Source organism: Puma concolor, chromosome E1 (genome assembly GCF_028749965.1).
Source record: "Puma concolor isolate L17-30 chromosome E1, mPumCon1.1.hap2, whole genome shotgun sequence".
Lineage (NCBI taxonomy): Eukaryota > Metazoa > Chordata > Mammalia > Carnivora > Felidae > Puma > Puma concolor.
In genome coordinates this window covers 47,328,839-47,347,139 of record NC_141680.1, presented here as the reverse complement: position 1 = coordinate 47,347,139, position 18,301 = coordinate 47,328,839, and the positions used below count along the sequence as shown (strand labels likewise).

Sequence of the window (18,301 nt, the reverse complement as noted above, 5' to 3'; positions counted from 1 at the left end):
ATGTCTCTGCCTTTCTTATCAGGCTTTTAACCTACCCTGAGTGGATTTCACCCCATCCAGCATTGCATTCTGAAATACGTTTCCAGCAGCTATAGGAAAAGGAACAATTCATGTCAGAAGGGAAATGGTATGAACATCCACTTACTTATAACTTCAGTAAAACAACTGTAACTGAGTGGGACATGTGTTCTGTCTCAGTATTAAATTGAAAAAGAAGTTATGGAAAAGAAAACTGTCTCAGTGTGACAAATATATGTATTTTCTGGCAAGTAGGAGACTGACAGCTGAGGGAAACACTATTATGTTGAAACAATCACACCTTTCCTTTTTCTGTTCACTTCCCCTTTTATTTCTTTTCCTCGTCCCCTCCAGTTTCCTTCCTTTTCTTCCTGAGGATATAGGCTGATCAACTACCTGACACTCAGATGGCAAAGCTATGGCTGAAGGGTTTGGTAAACTGCAGACTAAATCCAAATGACAATGCCTTTTCCTAATCAATTTCAGGATTTTTCAGAAAGCCCTCGACAGGTAAAAATTTTAAATTGTTCACACGGGCCACAAAACCAAGTTCCCTAGAAAGTCTTTGTGGCTTCTGTATAGCTCACCATCAATTGGCAGAGTTTCCTGCAGCTTTTTAAGCTCCTCAGCTGTGAGCTCGATCCCCATGCTTCCCAGAACTTTCTCCAGATCACTGACATGAACCTTTTTTCCTTTGAAAATACAAGAACATTAATGTCTGAGAATAATCATTCCATGAAATGGTGAAAAATTCATTCTCATTATAACGCATCCCCCCCATTTGAGGAAATGGAAGGGGAAAATGAAACACGTCTACACAGAATTATGGGGAAGTCACATAATAGAACATAACCCCTTAGTGTTTACAAAAGGAAGGTCTTTTATTTCTGGGAACAAGTCTGCCCTGCTGAGAACAAATTTGTTTTATAATTGGCCAGCAAATTAAGATACTAGATGGAAAACATATAAATTCAGCTATCATTTATTGTATTGATTCTTGTCTCTGAATAATGTGACTTTTTTCTTCATAATGACAATAATTTGATCCTGTCAGAGCTTTACAATGTAACTGGAATAAGTGTACAATGCACAATATAATGATTCCACAACTCTAGACCTTAATCGGTGCTCATGATAACAAATGAACTCTTAATCCCATCAATTTATTTCACTCATCCCCTCACCCACCTCCCTTCTGGCAACAATGTGGTCTCTATAGTTAAGAGTCTAGTTTTTTTTTGGTTTCTGTTTCTGTTTGGTTTTTTTTTTTAATTTTTTTTAATGTTTATTCATTTGTGAGAGAGAGAGAAATACAGAGCGTGAGTGGGGGAGGGGCAGAGAAAGAGAGGGAGACACAGAAGCTGAAGCAGCTCCAGGCTCAGAGCTGTCAGCACAGAGCCCAATGAGGGGCTCAAACTCATGAACCATGAGATCGTGACCTGAGTCGAAGTCGGATGCTTAATTGACTGAGCCACCCAGGCACCCCATTCCTTTGTTTCTTAAATTCCACATGAGTGAAATCAAACGGTATTTGTCTTTTTCTGGCTGATTTATTTCACTTAACATTGTATCCTCTAGATCTACTTAAAAGTAATTTCTTATTGAAAGATTGAGCGACATTGGCAAAAACAGCTGAGCAGTGAGTGGGTTGCTTCATGAAACTATCCTTCCACCGAAACACAATGAGTGAGAAAGAACTATCAGAATCAACTTCCTTAGAACTCTGGAAAATAGTCAAAGTTTGGTACCTCAACCAAGTGAAAGCAGAATTGAGAAAAAGGTGACTTATAGTAAGAGAGCTTTGTGGCATTTTGACCCCCTTCCCCAAACTGTTTTTGATCATCCATCCCTGTGAGCAAAATATTTTCCAGGACAAAAGTGACAGTCTCTTATTCACCTGTAAAAGGTTTCATTCCATCCATATGCGTTCTCATTTCAACCTCCCCATGAACTGTAAGAAAATGTAAATCAAATACATAGTGGCATTCACTGAGAAATGCAAAACAGGAAGCACAATGGCATTCATTGGCTACTTTTTATCCCCCACCTACCCCAAGGAGCACAAAAGGACATGGAAAATAATCACTCTGCTTGTTATAAAGGTGCCTGTTTTAACAACTGCTTTCATCCATTGTCATATGGCAAAACGCTAAAGGTGTGAGATTCAAAAGTCACCTCTTTTCATCAGACTTTATTTTTAGCTTTACACTTTGGAAAACCAAAGATGATTTGGGCCACGCCAGGGAAAACAAAATTTAAAACTGGGATCTTATTCACCACTGTTTTAACGGGACTTTTGAAATGATCTCTTTCTTTACTGAGATTCTAATTACTATTTCCTTTCATGTTCACTGACCCAGGCAGACCAGTTTACTCTTGATTTGCATGACGTACGATTTGCTTGAGGGCAATATTCATTTTGAGCTTAACTTCCCAACTCTAATGATTTGCATAGTTTTCATAGTAGACATAGTTGACAAATTGAATTTCATACAAATTAATATTTAAAAAGACATTAATATGTTAAAGAACAGAAATATCTCACGAATAGATGATTTTTGAGATCTATATTTTGCCAAGAAAGAAAAACGACCTAAAAAACTGTCACTGTTGGTAAGTTACTTGAAAAATTCCTGATTTTAGATTGTAAGTAATAAATTACAGTATACAGTATCTAAAAACCCCTATACCATGGAAAATTTACAAATGAAGGTCCTGGATAACTCAAAAAGATTTACTGAAGTATTAGAAGTACGCAGTGACTCTTAGCAGAAGCTGTGTGACACTTACAAGTACACAATAACAAGTATTAGAACAGTGAGCAGGATAAATATACATTTATTCATTGGTTGCTAAATCTAGGCTAACGAGAATCTTCCTTGTTTTTCTTCTGGATCTTTTGGGGCAGAACATTCCAAAAGTTATTTCTGTAGTAAAACCAATTAGTGAGGTCAGGAAAGCATGAAGATATGTGTCAGTTTTACGGGGCCACTGGAAATTCTCAGAAACAAAGATGATTAACACCCATTTGGTGTAAAATTCGCTATTTAACTTGGGTCCCATTTCAACTGAATCTTGCCCTCTCCAGTAAATTCATATCTCCGTCCTGACAGACACAGTATGAGAAAAGCTTTGCCCTAAATGGGGTCTTTCTGTCCCAAATGTTATAATTGGGGCTCTATGCTTGAGCCTTAATCTTTCACAAAACTTCTTTTTAAGCTCAATACTGATGGTAACTCTTCAGATGAGCAGATCACCAATAGGCAATAACTTAAAAATTTTAACTCTGGGGGTGCCTGGGTGGCTCGGTTGGTTAAGCATCCGACTTCAGTTCAGGTCATAATCTCACGGTTCATGAGTTCAAGCCTGCATCAAGCTTGCTGCTGTCAGCACAGAGCCCACTTTGGATCCTCTGTCCACCCCCCTCTTTGTCCCAGCCCCCGCTTACGCTCTCTTTGTGTCTTTCAAAATAAATAAATTAACTTAAAAAAAATTCTAACTCTGATTTAAAGAAAAAAGGATTAATCATTCCACATGTCCATTTTATTTCATGTGTACTTTTTAATCTCACAATGATTTTCATTATGTTGGTTGATCTGAAATTATTATTTTAAAATAAGGAACAGAAATCATTGGCAATACCAGAGGATAGTTTCAAATTATTATTTGAAACTATATTTCCACCCATAATTCTGTTTTTAGCAATATTAAAAAAAATTCCACCATAATCTCAAATAGACAAAAAATAGTTTTCTATTATGAAAGCTGATTGTTCCATATCTAGTCTCATTCACGGATACACCATTGCAAGCAAAGAAAACAAAACAGTGAAGACCACTTGCATGGTCCTTCTAGTACACTACCAGTGGTAAAAATCAGAGAATAAATTAAATGAATTAACAAAAATATTTTTAAGGGTACACTGCTTATCTTACACAATGACGTGAATAAAGCACCTTAATAAGATGAGCAAGTATTGATTCATCTAAGGTTATATGATAGTTAAGGCATGTTCCAGACAGATACTTCTTAGCCCCACTATAACGTTCTCAGGCTGATATTTAACATTTGCTTATTTAGCTTGAGAATTCTTTTAGCCCCAATTCAGAATGTACTAAACTTTAGACTTTGTCTCTAGCCCATCAAGGGAGATTAGAGCTTTGAGAACAGTCAGTTCTTGGACCATGGAATCCAGCTCAGAATGATGGGATGTAAGCAGAGGCATAAGTGGGGCCACTGAGCATTCAGGCATTCCACACATTCAGGCCTGAGTGGTTACTGTTCCTTTTCCCCTCAAGCGTATCTGGAAAACTTGGTCCTATTCCTTTGGTGCAGGAAATAGGTCCTACACTTCATATTCCTCCTTTATCACGCTTTTTTTTTCTTTTAAGAGAGAGTGAGCGTGCGTGTGCACAAGAGAGACAGAGAGAGAGAAAGAGAGACACAGAGAGAGAGACAGAGTCCAAAGCAGGCCACACTCTGCACAGAGCTGGATGCAGGGCTCGATCCCACATCCCTGGGACCATGACCTGGGCCGAAATCAAGAGTTGGACGCTCAACAGACTGAATCACCCAAACGCCCCTATTCTGCCTTCCTACATGTCCTTGAAAATGGTGAGGCGAAGACAGAAATGCTATTTTAATAACCTCCCACTTAGGGGTACCTGGCTGGCTCAGGTGGTAAAGCATGCAACTCTTGATCTCAGGTTGTGAACTGAGCTCCACACTGGGCCTAGAGCTTACTTAAAAGAAATTAAAAATAATTTCCCACTTCGGGCTCTGCTCTCTTTTCTCTATAATTTTTAAAAATTTTTTCTATTTAATGCACCCCACTCCCTTCCCTCCACAGCAGTGTCTCTCTCTAATTTTGTTCAGTTCTAATAGTGGCCTTGGCCTTGGCCATACTCCAAGTGGAAATGAAGTTACTGAAAATGTCAAGGGGCAAAACATGTTTACTTCCAGTCTGAGTCATCTTTCATGTTTTCCGTCTTCTTAATGCCAAAGTAGAGTTTTCAGAGATTCTTTTATAGAAGCTCAGATTAACCGATTCAAACGTATCTTAAATACTCCCCGTCGGCTGGTAGATCACGTGTCAGATCATTAATTTCCTCTTCTGAAAGGTTCATCCCCATAGTTTGCAAAGGAGAATCCATTTTATCAACATCAATAATCTCTCCTTGTGAAAAAGTAAAGAATACGGGGAAAACTCACTGATTCCAAAATGTGACCCCTTGCATTACTCATAGTGCATTAATGATTATCAGTCTCATGAGGAAAACAAGATTTAATATAGTCTATTCACATATATCAAGGGGGTCAATAAGGATGTTAGAATTCGAATAGAAATCTTCCAGGTGAATGAGCAATTTTCAAATCTTTCACAGCAAATGGTAAAATCAAACTGTGGCTGACAATGAGGGTTTTTTTTTTTTCCTGAACTCCCAGATTAGATGCCTCAACTCCTGACAAAAATCGATCATCAAGTTCTGTTTCCATTTATGTGGAGGACGATGTTATTCAGACCAACCTTCCTCTGGAAACTGAAATCTTGGATAAAATGTAAAAGGCATCTCCTCAAAAGTGCTAAAGAGCTGATAAGAGAGTACGTTACTAGTGCAAAGTCTCATCAAAAGTAGGAACCTAGGGAGGTAAGCAGAGCCCTGGTACTGTTTCTGTTCTAAATATACTTGCTCCATCTGGATTTGAACTGTCATGTTGTTGACCTCATGGAGTGTGGGTGATTCTGTCCAAGTGCCCAGCAGAAGCAAAGGCAAGTATTCCTTAGGAACATGCTTCCATCCTCACCCTCAAAGGTTTCTTTCTATAATTTTCCAAGGAAAATAGCTCACACTCAAAAGAATCAAACACAGAGCGAAACAAGCTACTTGAGAGAGAATAAGCAGAAATAACAGGCAGCAGCAACATGCTCATAAAAACTTTAGATTTAGAAGTTATCAGGCACAAATTACAAAACTATTGTGCTTCCTATGTGTAAAGCAATGGAAAACAAGCTAAAAGTATCTGCATCTGCAGGAGATAGGAAACAATACAAAATGACCCAGGATAGCCGAAAAAGAGAAAAAAATGCTTAGAAATGAAAAGAAGGGGGAAAGAGGAGGAAGGAGGGAGGAAGGAAACAAGACACCTGTATGGGAACATGAAGGGGACCTTGAACCACATGGAACTCATCCTCTACCCACTAGTGAATCTAGGGCTGCGGGAAAGTCCTTTGGGACAATCCTTGGTTTAGTGCCAAGTAGCGGTGGTGTGTCTTTCCCGAGCTTCCTAGTGGGCAGCTCATGGTGTCTATGGAGCACTCTTACTGGTGCACACCGTGCATATGGCATTGTCTGCACCCATGGAGGCCGGAGCTACAGCCAAGTGGGTACATCACCACGTGGTTAAATCTTGACTCACAATAACGCGGATCTGTATTGAATGTGGAAGATTTCGATGTTAAAGTTGAAAGGGTAGTCAGTATTTCTATACCACAGAAAACAAGAAATAAGGGTGCATGATATGCTTTCATATTTCTTCATTATGTTGGGATTTAAACTTGGCACAACAGTAAACACGTACATGTGATAAGTCCTCTCATTATATAAGTGTTTTTCAAACCCTAAGAAATCAATCTTCTCACCAGGAAATATGTTACACAGCAAATGGAAAATGAAAGAAAAAAAAAAAACAAGACAAATACACTCCTACTAAAAGTCACACAAAAAAGATGTTTCTGTAAAGAAGAGCCAGAACTGGGCGGGGTGGACAAGGGAGTGTGTGTGTGTGCGTGTGTGTGTGTGCGTACAAGGGCTGAGGAGTGAGGGGTTAGATCTACTCATATCAAAAGACTATAAAGCTGTTATACACAACACAATTTAGAGCATGAATAAGCAGACCAATAGAACAGAATGGAAATTCTCAAAATAGACAAGTGCACATGGAAATCAAGTATATAGTTAGGATGGCATCTCAAATTCAAGGATGTGGTGACAGACTTTTAAATAAATGATTTGGGACAACTGTAGAGCCGTTTTCAAAAAGATAAACTAGATCTGTATCTCCCGATGGAATGCAATGTGAAATAAACAGTATTACTTATGAAGTATTCTTGTCAAAAAATGTTGAAGATGAAAATAATTAAGCCATCAGAGCTGACTCCTGGTTTATGAGGAATACGGACAACAGAGAAACAAGAGAGATGAGAAAACAGACAAAAACGGGTAAATTTAGTATATGGGAAATTTTTCTTTTTTTAGTATATAGAAATGCTACAAGACAATCGGCAACCCAGTTTCTTAAAAAAAAATCAGTGCCTAAAAAGAAAAGACAAAGAAGGTAGAGGAATAGCTGTAGAGTACGTGAGATTTAAGTGTCATAATAGATGCAGTGTGTAAAGCTTGTTGGGTTCTTTATTTGAATAAGCTCACTGTAAAAAATATTTTAAAGAAGGGAAATTTAAAAATAAACTGTATAATGGTATTGCAGTCATGTAAAAAAAAATCCATACTTTTTAAAAAAAAATTTTTTTTTTTAACGTTTATTTATTTTTGGGACAGAGAGAGACAGAGCATGAACGGGGGAGGGGCACAGGGAGGGGGAGACACAGAATCGGAAACAGGCTCCAGGCTCTGAGCCATCAGCCCAGAGCCTGACACGGGGCTCGAACTCAGGGACCGCGAGATCGCGACCTGAGCTGAAGTTGGACGCTTAACCGACTGCGCCACCCAGGCGCCCCAAAAAATCCATACTTTTAAGAAGATGTATACTGAAGTATATAAGGACTAAATGAAAATTTGCTTTGAAATAAATAAGAGGGGCGCCTGGGTGGCTCAGTCGGTTGAGCATTGGACTTCAGCTCAGGTCGGGATCTCGCGGTTTGTGAATTCGAGCCCCGCGTCAGGCTCTGTGCTGACAGCTCAGAGCCTGGAGCCTACTTTGGATTCTGTGTCTCCTTCTCTCTGCTTCTTCCCCGTTCATGCTCTGTCTCTGTCTGTCTCTCAAAAATGAATTAAATAAATAAATAAGAAGCAAGTGAGATGAATCTTCATAACTGTTGAATCTAGGTTCATTCTATTATTCTTTATTCCTTATCATTCATTATATTATTCTTCCTACTTTGTATATATTTGGAAATGCTCATTAGAGCCAAAAGGCAGAAAGAACCCAGATGCCCATCAAAGGATGAGTGAATAAACACAACATATACACATACAACAGAATGTGTTATTAGGCAACAAAAAGGAATGAAATTGTATACGCATGTTCACAGAACATATTCACCATCACTAAAATGTGGAAGCAACTCGAGTATCCACTGATGGATGAATGAATATATATACCTATAGTAGAATATTATTCAGTCTTAAGAAGGAAGGAAATTTTGACATATGTTACAACCTGGATGAAACATGAGGACAGTAGGGTAAGTAACATAAACTAGTCACGGAAATAGACACTGCATGATTCCACTTATATAAGGTATTTAGATTAGTCAAAACCATACAGACAGAAAGTAGAAGAAAGTAGAAAGTAGTAGAAAGAAGAAGCTGTCAGGGGCTCGTGGGAGGGGACAATGGGAAGTGTTTGTTTACTGGATACAGAGGTTTTTTTGTTTTTGTTTTTGTTTTTTAACGGTTATTTATTTTTGGGACCGAGAGAGACAAAGCATGAACGGGGGAGGGGCAGAGAGAGAGGGAGACACAGAATCTGAAACAGGCTCCAGGCTCTGAGCTGTCAGCACAAAGCCCGACGCGGGGCTCGAACTCACGGACCGTGAGATCGTGACCTGAGCCGAAGTCGGACGCCTAACTGACCAAGCCACCCAGGAGCCCCTAATGGATACAGAGTTTTAATTTTACAAAATGAAAAGAATTCTGGAGACGGATGGTGGTAGTCATTGCACAAAAAATGTGAAGGTGCTTAATAACACTGAACTGGACACTTAAAAATGGTTAAGGTAGTAAACTTTATGTTATGTGCATCTTACCACCAGAAATTGGAAAAAAGGAAGAATGGAATATTGATACATGCTACAATATAGATGAACCTGAAACCATCATACTAAGTGAAAGAAGCTAATCATAAAGACTACATACTATCCCGCTTATATGAAATGTCCAGAATAGGTAAATCTATAGGGACAGAAAATAGATTAGTAAGTTGCCTAGGGCTCGTAGGGTGGTGGGGAGAGAATAAAAGGGTGATAGCTAAAGGATATAGGGTTTCGTTTTGGGGTGTTCTGGGTATTCACAGAGTCCTTTGATAAAGCTACTAACTATAATGAAATTGTAATTAGTCCCAATAAAGTAAATGATAACCCAAAAAGGGACATTCGGTGCCTCAGGCTAGAAGGACATGGGGGTAGAATGGGGAGACGACAAAGAAGAAATTGGAAGAAAATAAGAGAAGTTTCGGTCTCGATCTCTGCATTGTCTATGAAACCATCTTTCTACCATGTCACTGAGACTTGAACAGACTGCAACAGATTACAAGGTTCCTTGAGCGGAGCACCTGGGTGGCTCAGTTGGTTAAGTGTCTGACTCTTGATCTCAGCTCAGGTCATGATCTCATGGTTCGTGGAATTCAGTCCTGCGTTGGGCTCTGTGCTGACAATGCAGAGCCTGCTTGGGATTCTCTCTCTCTCTCCTCGCTCTCTGACCCTCCCCCACTCTCTCTGTCTCTCAAAAATAAACTTTAAAAAGAAAGAAAAGTCCTATAAAACTTATAACACACAATATTTGAGTGAGAAAATTGATCTGAAGATATAAATCTGAATATTTTGAGGATATAGGGATGATGGGGGAAAGGAAGTTTTTTCAGAGAGTGTTAAATGAAACAATGAACTACAAACAGAACTTCATTCTGCTCCCTGGAGTTTATAAAAATGAAGAAATAGAACTTTTACATTAGGAATTAATCCCTCCTTAAGATCTGCAAATATCTTCTGAGTGCTTTAGAAATTCAGGTATGCATGTTCACAAGCGCTAACTCCCTTCAAAGACACAGTTATTTCTAAAATCCTCACCATTAAGTAGCAGGTTTTCTGTCAGTTTTTTCTGTTCCTTTTCTGGGACCTTAATCCTTGTTTCCCCCAGAATGCTGTCCAAATTACTCACATTAACCTTCCCACCTTAGGAAAGCAATAGGGATGGGAAATAAGAAAAATGGAATGTTTCCACAATATTAAAAATGCATTCGTTTCTGTGTATTAACTTAATTAGCCCGTGCTAATGATATGAAAAAAGAGAGAAAGTGTAATTTATGTCTTCATATTATCATTTAACATTTTAAAGAGGAGTACCAAGACTCATTTGACTTTTCTAATTATCTGGAAAATTTTAATAGGATGGGTAAAACTAGAACCTGTCTCCTTTCACCTTATCTTGGGACAACTTGAGACAGCAAAAGGTGCCCAAGGTATATTTTAGCACCTTAGGGCTATTAGACCACAGATCTCATTTCTTATTCTTTTCTGCTCTTTTCAGTTTATCTCTTGATTCATCTTTCCATACTCATGAGTTATTAATTTATTAATTCATACATAAAGGGAGACAGATATAAAGCCTCACTCCAAGGAACCACCAAACAGACCAAATAATGACAGTTCTTAGGCAATAAGGCTTTGAAAGAGCTCCAGTTCCCCTCTGCTCCCTCCAGTGGTTTCCAGGCTACTAGTTTTCACTGCAAATAGAAAATGTTATTTTTCAAGGCTATTACGGAGCTGTAAGACAGAGGATGGGAATAGGGTAAATTAAAATATCACAAAGCTCACTATTCTTACTGAGATTCGGTCTTTTTTCTCTTAAATCCTCCCCAGATTGCAGCAAACCTTTGGTTAATTTCCAGTTCTGAAAATGTTAATTTTGACCATTTTTGCCAGTTTGCTCATTGCTCTTATGGAGGAGAGAGTTTTTTGGTGGTTCCTATTCTGCCTTTTATCTGACATCCCCAAGTGAGTTTCTGAAGCTAAAAATAACCTCTGGCAATTGTTGATAGTCCCACTTAATTATTTTTTCCAGATGTCCCAGGGAAACTTAAAAGCATAAAGAAAATAAGCAAATAAAAAACTAACTACATGTTTTTCATTGGTACACAGTAGTACTTGAAAATTAAGGAATGATTTAATAAAAATATCTTTTGGGGAAAACAACTCACCCTATCAGAAGGGTATAAAACCCATGGCAAAGACATAACTAAATAGTATATGAATCATGTGAAAAAAAAGATTTTTTCAGGTAAGAGGCAGTATTCAGTAAAATGTTTCTAGGTGATATTGCTTGACCTCAGTGGATTGTGCTCAGCTAAATATATTCTTTTTTGGTTTATTTAAAGTGGGGATTACTTTGTGATACATCACACTTCAATCCTAAAATTTTATTTAATACATACAATACTGACCTTGAATCGTGAAGTCTGGTCCAAGGATGTGATGATCCATGCCTATATAGAAGTAGCAAAAATGTCATTCATATTGGCTGAAACCAAAGCCCTTGTTCCTGTGAAAACTACTAACCTGACTGAGGTCCCAGCAACATTCTCAGCCTCTACTAGAATACTAAGAATTGTGATACACTAGACATTAAGTTCCTTGGGTCAAGGACTATGTCTGTATTTCGTGGTCATTGTATTTCTGGCACTGAGCAGAATACATGATATATAGTGCTCAGTAAATATTTGTTAAATAAACGAGTAAGTATCAACTTTAGATTAATATATTGAGAGAAAAAATAATTCTTATTTCAGCTACATAAGTCCTATAAAAAATGTCAGCTGCAAAACCCAAATTTTCATGAAGGCATAATGATATCTAAATCACTCACCATCAACTGGTACATCTGAAGCATCTGAAGCAACTGGTACATCATTAAGTTCCTCAGCTGTAAGTTTGATTGCCATGTTTTCAAGAATAGAGTCAAGGTCATGGTCATCATCTTGCAACCCAACAAAAGAGAAAGATATGAGGATATTAAAATAAAAATCAAAATATAATATAAATTCCTAATGTATGGTGGTATCAATTTCATCATAAAAAAAGAGGCTAAGGACATTTAAATTTTTAAAGAGAAATACTAATGGACTAAAATTATCTATTCATTTATACCCAAAATATCCCACACTGAAGATAAGCTTACATAACACAATACATCAGAATAAGGCTGAGACACCACTCAGGTTAATTTTAGCAGCAAAAACTGCAAATATAATAGTTACTTTTTATATAAACATTTATACAAGGAGATTCAGTTTGGTCACTGTATTTCAAGATATACTATCTTAAATTTTTATAGCTGGGCCTAAATTTTATTATTTCCACATCAAAAATCTAGGTAAACCTAAATATTTAGAACACCTTTTAAAAACAAGACAGAGGGGCGCCTGGGTGGCGCAGTCGGTTAAGCGTCCGACTTCAGCCAGGTCACGATCTCGCGGTCCGTGAGTTCGAGCCCCGCGTCAGGCTCTGGGCTGATGGCTCAGAGCCTGGAGCCTGTTTCCGATTCTGTGTCTCCCTCTCTCTCTGCCCCTCCCCCGTTCATGCTCTGTCTCTCTCTGTCCCAAAAATAAATAAACGTTGAAAAAAAAAAAAAATTAAAAAAAAAAAAAAGAAGAAAAAAAAAAAAAAAAGACAGAAAATTATTTAATCAGTAGGAACATATGTGTGTATTAAAACTAATCGTGGAAATATATATGAGAATGGCAGGGGGCAATATTTAATAAGAAAAAAAGCAAAACACAAGAGTCTTCTCACTCACCTTTTACATCTGCACAATTCAGCAAACTAGTCTTATGTACTTTTCTACTAGCTGTAGCTGCAAGAAACACATAATTTAGGTCATAGAGAAAATATCTAGACATGCTAAAACAATATCAAATATCCAAGTTCAGAAATATACAGCATAAAATAATTTGCTCCTAAAATTTACCTAGTATCTTCTGGAAATAATAAAACAAAAAATGTAAATGAAATTCTTAATATGGTAAATCAATTCTTCAGCACCTGAGACAATTATTAATATTTACCAGGCCAAAGCAAAAACACTTCCTTATGTTGTATTTTTTCTGAGTCTACATTTTTCCCCCTCTACTAGTAAGGATAGTTCTACATCTCTCCTCGTCCTCCTCCTTTTTCCTAGAGATCTTAACCCAAGGCATCTCAATGGAAGGAAAAATAACTATCAATATTCCTTAGTCCAGATGGCAAGACTGATGATTGATGAGCCTCTTGATTTTGACATATTTTTAAATGGCAATTTATGTATTCCTAAATATTAAAAATAATTATCTTTAGAATTATGGATATTTTTAACTCTAACTTCTAAGTGATCTAGAATAAACATGGAGATTTGGATTATAAAAAAATTTTAGGCTATAATTCTAATTCCCTCAAGATTCTACCTGATACTTGCAATGGCTGAACAACTCCCTGGATGACTATATTAACTCTCTTGAAGACTATTCTGATATTTGAAATGCCCACCATTAATTGGAAGTAATTTCTTTAGCTCCGAATGCTCTGGTGAGGACTCTATCCCCATATTTTGCAAAACATTTTCCAGGTCACTGAGGTCAACTTCTCCTCCTGCAGAACAAAAGAAGTAGAGAAAGATGACATTTTAAAAAATAGCATAATTTCCAATTATTAAAGAGAAATAAAGCATAATGATACCTGCTAAAAAATAAGCAGTCAGTTACAGACACAAAATGAACAGTGTTTCTTTAACACTGGTAAAAGAGATGCTCCCATAATAATGGTTATAAAGTAATATTTCACAATTGAATAAGGTTCATATAATTTAAAAATTATTAGAATAATAAAGATGATCGGTACAAATAACTTAATATAGGGTATGGAAATTAAGCTAGAAATCAATAGCAAAAGCTACTAGGAAACTCCCCTAACTTTGGAAACTAAAGAATTCTTCTCTAAGTAAATCATGTGTCAAAAAAATAAACCATACTGGAAGTTAGAATATTTTGAATTGAGTAAAAATAATACTACATATTAAAACTTGTAGGATATGTAAGGTTGTGCTGAGGGAAATTCACAGCCTTAAATGCATGTAATAGAAAAGATGAAAAGATCAATAACCCAAGGTTCTATCTTAAAAAGTTAGGAAAGAACAGCAAATTAAACCCCTCAAAAGGAGAAGAAAAGTTCTAAGGACAAAAGCAGAAACTACTGAAATGAAAAGCAAACTTTAAATAAAATCAATACAACCAAATGTTGGGTTTTGGAAAGACCAACAAAAGTGATACATACCTGCACTAAGACTGACAAAGGAAAAAAAGAGAGAAAGCACAAAGAATAAATATTTCTAATGACAAAAAGGACATTACTAAGAATAGCCAAGAAGAGTTTAAAGAAGTAAATAAAATTGGGAGGATTTATGCTTCAGATATCAAGACATATTAAATCTACATTAAAAGAGTAGGTATACTGGTGCAAGGACCAGCAAATAGACCAAAGAACAAAAAGAATAAAAAGTCCAGATATAGCAACACATTTATTATCTTTGATTTATGAAAAAGCTAGCCTTACATTAAAGTAGGGAAAGGTTCACCTTGTCAATAAATGGTGAATATCCATTTAGAAGAAAAAGGGACCCTTATCCCACATCATATAGAAAAATCAATTGAGTGGATTATAGATCTAAATGTGAGAGGAAAATAATAAATCTCCCAGAAGATAAAATAGGAGAAGTTTTCATGGCCGCGGTGTATGGAAGGATTTCTTCAACAGGCTCCCAAACATTCTAACTATAAAAGAAAAAAGGTTGACTAATTCAACTATGTGTCAAAGACAAACTTTTGTTCATCAGAAGATAAAATACAAGAAGAGACACCACACAGCACTGCCAATGCCCCTGCGGAGAAGCTGAGATCACCACCGAATTTGAAATATTTAAAGTGGATACAAAATTGTTTCAGTAATGCAGACAATTAAGTGCGTTGTTGTGGGTGACGGTGCTGTTGGCTAAACATGTCTCCTGATATCCTACACAACAAACACATTTCCGAGGATGTACCGACTCTTGGTGACAACTATGCAGTCACCATTATGATTGATAGGGGGCCACACATTCTTGGACTTTCTGATACTGCGGGGCACGAGGACTATGACAGATTACAACTGCCAAGTTATTCTACAAACGTATTTCAATGTATCTACGAATACATTTCTACAAATGTATTCCAGTCTGTTATTCAGTGATCTCTGCCTCCTCATTCGAAAATGTGAAGGAAATGTGGGTGCCTGAGATAACCTACCACTGTCCCAAGACTCCTTTCTTGCTTGTTGGGACCCAAATTGATCTTAAAGATGACTCCTCTACGATTGAGAAACCAAGAACAAAGAGAAGTCTATCCCTCCGGAGACTGCTGAAATGATGTGAAAAGCTGGCCCATGACCTGAAGGTGGACAAATATGTGGCGGGTTCTGCACTCACAGAAAGGCCTAAAGAACGTATGTGACGAGGCAATGTTGGCTGGCCCGGGGCCTCCAGAACCAAAGGAGAGCTGCTGCTATGAACAACTCTCCAGAGCCCTTTCTGCACTGCTGGTGTCAGCATTGTACTAAAAGCAATGTTAAAATAAGATGAAAAATTCAAATTCATTTCTGCAATAATGACAAGTGCCTTGCACCTACAAACATGCACTTGTGTGAGACAAGGCCCATAGGTATGATTCCCTTCCCCTTCTCAATATTAGTTAATTCAGTAATTGTGTATTGTCAGAAAGTGATTAGTACTAGGTTTTAATCTTGTTGTTTCCAAAATATTTTGTTGTTTGAAAGCAAGGCATGCTTGTGATGACTCTGTAGTCGACGAATTTGGGTTGTTAAAGCTACTCCCAGGCTCCATCCACTCTCGAGTTGCAAATATTTATGTGCCCAACATGAAAGCAGCCAAATACATAAAGCAACTATTAATAGATATGTAAAGGAAGAAATTGATAGCAATGAACAGTAAAGGACTTTAACATCCCACTTATACCAAATATATAAAGCAACTATTATTCTGGAGAATAATCTGGGAAATCCAGTTTTTTTCTTTTACCTTTATTGGGGGGGAGGAGAGAGTATGTGGGCATTTGTTTTTATTTAGTCATGCTTTTTAAATTCATCAGCCACTGGACAGCTCTTAGGGGGAAGAGGATGGACTGACTCCACATTCCATTTCCTAGATCAAGTTTAGAACACTTGTCCCCCACCTGGTGCTCTTAGGAAGGAGTATAGTAAATGCCTCATTTAATAACATACTCATAGTTAAAAGTTGCCTTTTCTCTCCACCCATGAGTAGGCCCAGTACTGGATGAAATTCCTGAAAGTAGGGAGAACCTGTCTGGCCCCTCCTCTTTTCTAGGATGTACTCTATATGTGACTGTGACTTTCAGGGAAATTTGATTGCCATATGCTATTTTTTTGACGTTACTTTCTAACTTCTTTCACTGATAAATGAAGAAAAGTGTTTTGGGGGGTATTTTGAAATACATCCAATGGATTGAGTGTGTAATTAAACAACATTTTTCCCTATCAAAAAAAAAGAAGATAAAATATAAGTGAAAAGTCAAACTATACAGCAAGATATTTATAATTTATATAACCTGCAAGGGACTTGTATCTAGAGTACATAAAAAAAACAGGTAAAAGATAAACGAAAAATGCAATATGAGTTTCTGGGAAAGATGGCAAGGTAGGAGGATCCTAAGCTCATTTGTCTCATGGATACCCCTCGATACACCCATGTCAGTGTAACCAACCCAGAAAATAACCTGAAGACTGTCAGAACAGATCCCCCACAGTTAATTGAAGAGAAGAGCCCACAATGAAAAGAATGGGAGGAATAATGGAGATGTGGTTAGAACCAGACCCCCAGGAAAACCGACCACAAATGTGAGGGACGCCACAAGCACGGAAAAGGGAGAGGAAGAGATCTCCTACCAGGCACCCCAGACATGGGTGACCTGCACTGTAAAGACAAACCCCCATATATTTGGCTTTGAAAGACAGAGGGGCTTAACTTTTTTTTAAACTTTTACAATCACTGGAGCTTAACACCTAGAATTTTAAAAATCAGTTGGCTTGGCTCTGGGAGAGCTGGAGGGCAAGAGGAAACAGTCTCCATCCTTAAAGAGACAGCATAACAAACAGCCCTGCAGGGATACAGCATAGAAGTGGCAGTTTGAAAAGTGGCTGGGATATAGAGAAAGGAGATTTATTTACTAATCTCAGAACTTCTCCTGGAAGGGCAGGGATCTTTAGGAGACTTCTCCAAGAATAAAAGACCTGGCAGGCACCATTTCTCTCCCCTACCCCCACCCTAATCCAGATACCCAGACAGCTGCAGGAACCAGCTGGAACACTTGCCATGTAGCTTGCTAACACCGCTTGACCCACCCCTGCATTCTCCTGCAGACTGCCCCCTCCAACCATCCCCACTGGGCAGGAGTCCATCCAAAGCAGCACTAGATGCCTCTCATTTTGTAAGCGGCGGGCAGCTCCAACACTGTCCAAGACCACTCCCAAGTGACTCTTGCCCTGGGAGAGGGAACATAATCACACACATCAGTTTGACTATATTCCCAGCTCTGGGATGGGTACAGACCTCTGACTGCCAGCTCTACCCACCAATGAAGATCTCACAGCGGGCAGCAGAAAGTGAGCACCCTGAAGTTTGGTGCAACCACAGCTCTGGCAAATGGGGTGAGGGCAGGCATCTGGTCTGACCCAACTCAAGCCCAAGGTGGCCCCAGACTGGCCCTTTAGCATCACAGGGACCAAACCTTGTCCACAACAGGCAAAGAAGGCCATTGCAGATGACAACTGATGGCAAACATGACTCAACAATCACAGCCCTAGGGCATGCAACACCCAGAGAAGACACCTGAAATGCTAGTTTTTGGTGAACAGGGGACATTACACAACAGGACACTACAGGGCCTCTTCTTCATAAGACCGCTTTTTTCTTTCTTTTTTTTTTTTTAATTTTTTTTTTCAACGTTTATTTATTTTGGGGACAGAGAGAGACAGAGCATGAACGGGGGAGGGGCAGAGAGAGAGGGAGACACAGAATCGGAAACAGGCTCCAGGCTCTGAGCCATCAGCCCAGAGCCCGACGCGGGGCTCGAACTCACGGACCGCGAGATCGTGACCTGGCTGAAGTCGGACGCTTAACCGACTGCGCCATCCAGGCGCCCCAAGACCGCTTTTTTCAAGATCAGGGACATAGCTGACTTTCCCAATACATAGAAACAGACACAGGGAGTTAGACAAAATGAAACTGCGGCC

General features: G+C 38.4%; 2 protein-coding genes and 1 long non-coding RNA gene across 3 annotated transcripts in view; all 3 read right to left on the bottom strand.

The window, feature by feature from the left end:
* Positions 1 to 1,964, bottom strand: part of LOC147574460 (EF-hand calcium-binding domain-containing protein 13-like) — a 54,992-nt gene extending 53,028 nt beyond the window's left edge. Inside the window, exons 1-3 of the mRNA XM_086685479.1 lie at positions 1,916 to 1,964; positions 606 to 710; positions 36 to 89 (exon numbers count right to left, since the gene is read on the bottom strand). Coding sequence (XP_086541605.1) covers positions 36 to 89; positions 606 to 710; positions 1,916 to 1,952 — 196 coding nt within the window. The 5' untranslated portion in view covers positions 1,953 to 1,964. The remainder of the gene's footprint in view (positions 1 to 35; positions 90 to 605; positions 711 to 1,915) is intronic.
* A 2,895-nt stretch (positions 1,965 to 4,859) lies between these two features.
* On the bottom strand, positions 4,860 to 12,069 carry LOC147574459 (uncharacterized). Its single transcript, XR_015244224.1, has 3 exons — positions 11,838 to 12,069; positions 11,416 to 11,457; positions 4,860 to 5,194 (listed from the first exon to the last, which is right to left on the bottom strand). It is a non-coding gene; the product is annotated as an uncharacterized LOC147574459 (long non-coding RNA).
* A 1,345-nt stretch (positions 12,070 to 13,414) lies between these two features.
* Positions 13,415 to 18,301, bottom strand: part of LOC147574458 (EF-hand calcium-binding domain-containing protein 13-like) — a 56,908-nt gene continuing 52,021 nt past the window's right edge. The window contains exon 16 of the mRNA XM_086685478.1: positions 13,415 to 13,594. Coding sequence (XP_086541604.1) covers positions 13,452 to 13,594 — 143 coding nt within the window. The 3' untranslated portion in view covers positions 13,415 to 13,451. The remainder of the gene's footprint in view (positions 13,595 to 18,301) is intronic.